At 57.3% G+C, this 5,770-nt stretch overlaps 1 protein-coding gene across 1 annotated transcript; it reads right to left on the bottom strand.

The window, feature by feature from the left end:
- Positions 1-987: 987 nt before the first annotated feature.
- Positions 988-4,981, bottom strand: LOC102374155 (cathelicidin-1; the record flags this gene model as incomplete). Its single annotated transcript, XM_006026412.2, is given in 4 exon segments — positions 988-1,076; positions 1,900-1,983; positions 3,210-3,317; positions 4,791-4,981. Coding segments are annotated over 4 exon segments (455 nt in total), but the record flags the coding sequence as incomplete, so codon positions are not given.
- Between the last annotated feature and the right edge of the window lie 789 nt (positions 4,982-5,770).

Below are 5,770 nucleotides of genomic sequence, written 5' to 3'. Positions count from 1 at the left end.
CTAGAGGTGGGCTTTGCAGGGTGGGTGGCTCCGGGGCTGAGACGGTCTCACACAGGTGCTGCAAACCCCCTGCTTTTCCTTGTGGTGTAACACCCTCTGCTTCTGCACGGAGCCCCATCAGAGCTCTTCCACCCACGACTGACCCGGTCCTTCTCCGTGTCCACCGAATTTAGGCACAGAGCAGTGGGTCAGCCTGGAAGGGGGGAGAGCTGCTCTCTTGGTGGGAATGCTAGCAGGGTTTGAAGGGAGGAAGGAAAAGCCCTGGGAGGCAGTGCAAAAATGGGAGAAGAAGACAAAGCATGCGTTTGAAAGGGGTGTTGTTGGGGAAATGGGCAGGAGGAAAAGAGGGCAGAAATGCAGGTCGGAGCAGGCAGGCCCCTAAAGGGGAGGCCTGGGGTCCAGGGCTTTGCTGAGATGATGCTCAGGAGAAGCCAGAGGGTAACCGCAGGTGGCAGAGATGCAAGGGAAGGCAGGCTGGGGGCTGTTTGCATGGGCCAGAGGAAGCCAGGGGGAAGGAGGCTGAAGCCGCGGAGACGAGAGGCTGGCCCAGATGCCTGCCTGCTCTGATCCAGCTGTGCTTTTTTTGTCTTGCCATCAGCCTGGCCCCTGGGTTGGGAAGTCCTGGGTACTGAAATCTAGCTTTGCCCTAGCGAGGGAGTCCTGAAGGCACCCAGCTCCTACCGGGGTGGGCTACGATCCCCCCTGACGCCAGCCTCGGGGCAAGGGGAGGCACTTCAGGCCCCTCCTGCAGCATGGAAGGGCAAGGAAGGATGAAAACACGGCATCCCAGGTTGAAAATTGCTTTTTTATTAGACAGAGCAGCTCCAGGGGTCGTCCTTGAAGGAAGCAGGCAGCGAAGCAGTGTGGAACGGCGTGTGCCCCAAGCAGCCAGTCGATGCAGCTTCCAGCCACGTGCCACGGGCAGCGCCGTGAGGGCTGGGCTGCTTGCACCAATATCCAGGTTTTCCCTAGAGAGCGGGGTCCTACTGGTTCCTGTTGAGGTGAGCCCGAATGCCCCAGCCAGCCGCTTTTAGACCTCCTCTCAGAAGCCAAAGCCATCGGGTGACCCGGACAGGCTGTAAGGAGAAGTGCATTAGTATGTCCACGGAGACTGGCCACGGGTCAGCGGTGATGGCCCGGGGTTTGTGGTCTAACGCTGGCTGCTATCTAGGTGGAGAGCTGAGTTTCAGAGCGGGGCACGGGCACTGAGGACTCAGGAAGACCGAGGGGTGGATGGTCTGTGGTGCTGGGTGCGGTGGCACCTGTAGTGGCGGCAGGTTGGGGCAGGGCCATCTTTCCGGTGCTGGTTCTGCCCGCATACGGGAGACCTTACATTAATGGCGCCTGTGCCCAGGCAGGACGGGGACTCCCAGCTGCAGGGCGGATCGCCTGCGGTCCCAGATAACTGTGTGCTGTCCTTCTAGGTCTGATCCGGCCCCCCATCGAAGTCAACAGAAAGAAGCTCAGAGACTTCGCTTGGCTTTGGATGAGGCTTGGGTTGGGTTTGACGCTAGACTCTTCTTGGCCAAGCCCAGCCAAGGCAGGCCCCGTGATGGAGGAGAGAGAAAGCGGCCCCCATACAGCCCCGTAGGTGTGGTGGGATGGTAGGGGCCACGTTCTCCTCCGCCTCCCACTCCCTCCCAGCATCACGCAGCCAAGTACCAGTGGTACCTTGACCTCTCTCCCGGTTGGGTTGGACTCCTCTTTCTAGGGCAGGGCGCTGTGTGGCCCATGGAGGGGATGTGCGGGGTAAACTTTCGTCACAGCACCAGGAGATGCCCCAGTGGCGTTTGCACCCAGGAAGCCCCAGCCAGGACCCCGCAGGGAGAGGCATCGCCCAACCCATTCCTAGGAGCAAGAAGACATCCCTGCCCCACCTTGCTGGGTTGGAAAGCTCACCTCCGAGGGGGCCTCCTCACAGGTGACCACGATGAGAGGAGCCACTTGCTGGGCGGAGAAGAAGCCCACGCATGCTCTGACCAGCTGCGGGGAGGGGAAAGCAGAGTCGTTAGCTCTGGGCGCCCCAACGAGGCTGAAGTCTGGTCCTTGGAGACCTTCGTGTGTGCCTCCAAGTGTGGCGGAGGCAGGGCTCCAGGGGGAAGAGAAGGACGTGAGGGCTTTTCCTGCTAATCTGATTTACGCTCCGTTGGGCCCGAAAGGAAGAGGACGGTTGCAAACAATGAAGTCATGAAAAGCGGATCTCCTCACTCCGTGCCTGCCTCTGAACTCAGATGAACCTCACCGCGGACATCTGATTGCATTGGCATACCGGGGCCTACCCAACGTGCCCCAGGACGTTAGGAAATGGGGCACCGGTCTCTATCCGATGCACTGAGCACCTCTGGCTCCCCTTCGCTTCCAGGGCAGGTCGGGGTTTTCAGCACCCCTGAAACCACATGCTTATTTGGGGACCTAGGGAGAGAGATTGCGGAGCTGAGAGCATTTGAGTTGGATCGAATTGGCTTGCGGTATTTACTCGAATCCAAGATGAGGCCGTTTCCTTGTTCCCCATGGAGGAAACAGAGTCTCATCTTAGACCTGAGCACCAGCCCGGGGCAGGCGGGTGCAGCGGCCCTGGCGCTGGGACTGGGCTTGCAGCCCCTGCCTGCCCTGGGCTGGGGTGCTGGAGGGGGGCACGGGGGAGACCATGCAGTGTGCTGGGGGGTGCATAGGGGAGACTGCTCAGTGTGTGGGGGTACAGGGTGCGGGGTCGACTGCTCCCACCCTGACCTGGCCCAGAGCTACCGCTGCTGCCTGGCTGGGACTGGGCCCAGGGCTAATGCACTGGGCAGCCATTGGCAGGGGGAGCTAGTGGTGGAGAGCAGGAATAGCCTGGGTCAAGTATCTGGGGAGACAAGCAATAGGGGGACAGGCACCCATGAGGGGCAAATTATAACAAATTTACACTTTTCCAGATATAGGCACGTTTGCACTGCCTCTGAAGTCAGAGGAAAACGTCCTTCAGCAGCGCAGGAGGACCGTTTCAACGTGCAGCGATGCTCACAGCAGCTCACAGCACATCGGCTCCGGGAGGATTCGGCGTCCGATTCTAGTTCACGGCCTCCCAATGCACACTAAGTGTCTGCACAAGCCTGCCGGGTACGTGGTCCTGGCTGGTGGCCCTGGCCCGGGGCTCAGTAGTATTGGTCATTGGAGGAGATGGGTGTTAAAGCAGGGGACAGCCCCCCTCCCCCCCATCTACTCCTTACCCCGTTTTCTTTGAACTGGCATGGCCCTTGAGTGGGTTGGCCCCCAACAGGACACGTGGTCTCCATGATGGTGAAATTCAGCCGCCGAAACTCAAACGGGCTGGAGACCTGTAGGTAAAAACAGTTGCATTTCTGGGGGAAGCAAGAGGGAGAAAGCCTTTTGTCCTGGGATCCTACAAGCCCGCTGTCCCTCTTGCAAACCCTGTGAAATATGTGAGAGAAAAGAGATGGACAATATATTTGAACTTGAATGAACTTGGCAATGGACTTGACTGCACCCCTGGACAATGCCGTGCAGTTCAAGTTCATTGCCGGAGGGGTGAGTAAGGGGCCGTGCCCTTCCTCCTTTGTCCCAGAATCGCCTTCAATGAGACGGCTGTTTATACACTGAGAAGACAAGCAGGTAAAAGTAAAAAACCCAGGTAAACTTCTTGCAGCAAGGCTGGACCAACAAGAGGATACACACACACACACACACACACACACATGCACGTGCACACACACTCTCGTGCTCCTGGACAATTTACACCATAACTTAGGCAGAGGGGAAATTTCTCTCTAGCTGCACGCTGTTGGTGGTTGGCACAGGCCCGGCACCAGGACTGCTCTGTCCCATCTAGATGGTTTTGTGCTGGTTTCTTTAACTCCCAGTATCCTTATTGCCGTGCAGATGTCTCAGTCTAACCTCTGCCATGTGGTTCAGCAAACTGCTTTTAAGCAAGCCTTGGCAGCAGCTAAGGGCTGCATCTGCTTCATGCCAGCCCAGACAACGTGGCAGGATTGCACTGACTGGGTGCATCTACACGTTCATTAATGCACCTTAGTTATTGTGCATTTAGCTTAGTACTTGCTTAATAAAGTACTAACTAAATGCACAGCACCAAGAGTGACTGTGCAGTAGTGCCGGCACACCATTATTTTGTGCTGCTTACTGCGCATTAGTCTAGTAACACTCGTTATTAGGCTAACGTGCAGTAAGTGTCTCGTGTAGATGCACCCAGTGTGACTGTGCATCGCTTTGGGGTCTTTCCCCTATAATTACGGTTTCAATGATGCCTGGGGGCAGCACCGGGGTCCTGCCCAGACGCTGCGCACTGAGCCAGATTCGTGGTTAGCACCAAGGAAAGGCCTTTTTGATTCCTTTAGTGCTTGTCATTTGTGCAAGAAAGCAACTCCCTGCGAGGCTGGGGAGGCTTCGGAGGCTGGGGGCGGTTGTGCTATACAGTGGGGCGGGTTGTTACTGTTATACCAGCAGCAGCAATAAATTCCAGCATTTATTCATGCACATTAATTGCAGATATAAATGCGCCCAGGGAGGATCAGGAAGAACTCACAGATGCGGGGAAAGAGGAGGAACTGGAGGATTAAGTGACTTTCTCTAGGTCGCGCAGGGAAGCAGTATCACAACCCAAGTCCCCCTAGTCCGAGCCCAGCCCCCACCACCCCCCAGTGCTGTTTAGCTTGGAGAAAAGGCCTTGTCTTGGGCGATGAGATGACCCCAGACCCAGACCCGAGAGATGCCCGGGATCACAGCAGGGGCTACACGTGCACACCCTGCCCCAGGGCTCTCCCCCTACTCACCACGTCACCGCTGGGGGCAGTTCGGAGGAGCTGGAAGGTGTTGTTCACGGCCAGCCCTCGGTTGTAGAAGTCAACGGCCAGGGAAACGGCCTCGTTGAAGTTCAGCTGAGACTGTGCAGTGGCCGCGGAGGCCATGCATCCCACCAGCAACACGAGCGCCCAGCAGCTCTTCATCCTCGCTCCGGCTTCTCCGGGCCGTATGCAGTGCCCGTGCCCAGCACATCGCCCGTTCTTATACGCCGCCTTTTCCGTTGCTTTGTGCAAGGGCGATTATTAGCTAACCCCTGCTGTGTGCGGGGCTGTGGCTTTCCCTTGCTCCCACAGGAAATCTTGATTGGCCAACAGGCCAGGGCTCAAACGGGCAGGGGCTTCAGCATCCCCCAGCTACAGTTTGGTGGGGGAGAGAAGAAAGTGAAGTGGGCGGTGCGGGGGGGAATGCACAACTGCAAACTGAATAAAACCACCTGATGCCTCAAGAGCTGCATCCCTTACAAGTAGCTTGGGAAGAGAGGAATTGAGAAGTGATGGGCCGGCACCAGGCATCACCCATCATCGCTATGGGGCTGTCGGGGGATGCGTGCCCAGCTGCTCCATTGACCGGTTCCCGACGGACCTGCCTTCCCCGAATCGCTCTCATTCCTGGTTGAACCTCGCTGCGTCTGCACCCGCTCGTGGCAGCCACCTCCGCAAGTTCACTGCGCAGCGGGTACAGCAGGTCTTCCTCCTGGTTGTTTGAAATCTGCCCGCACTGCCCCTAGTTCTTGTATTCTTGGCAAATAGCAGTTCCTTATTCACTTTATCTTCTACCTGTTATGACTGTGTAGACCCCTGTGTAGCCAGGCATCCTCAATAATCATTTGCACATCAGATTTAATAGCAAGTCTTCTGCCTGGCCGTCCATCATTAGAGCACGGATTGACAGCGATGACTGCTCCGGTACCTCTTCCGAAGCCAGGATGAGGTCAAGGGGTGGGGTGCGG

Source organism: Alligator sinensis, unplaced genomic scaffold, assembly GCF_000455745.1.
Source record: "Alligator sinensis unplaced genomic scaffold, ASM45574v1 scaffold1298_1, whole genome shotgun sequence".
Lineage (NCBI taxonomy): Eukaryota > Metazoa > Chordata > Crocodylia > Alligatoridae > Alligator > Alligator sinensis.
The sequence above is the reverse complement of the archived record's forward strand: the minus strand, read 5'-3'. Positions and strand labels throughout refer to the sequence as shown.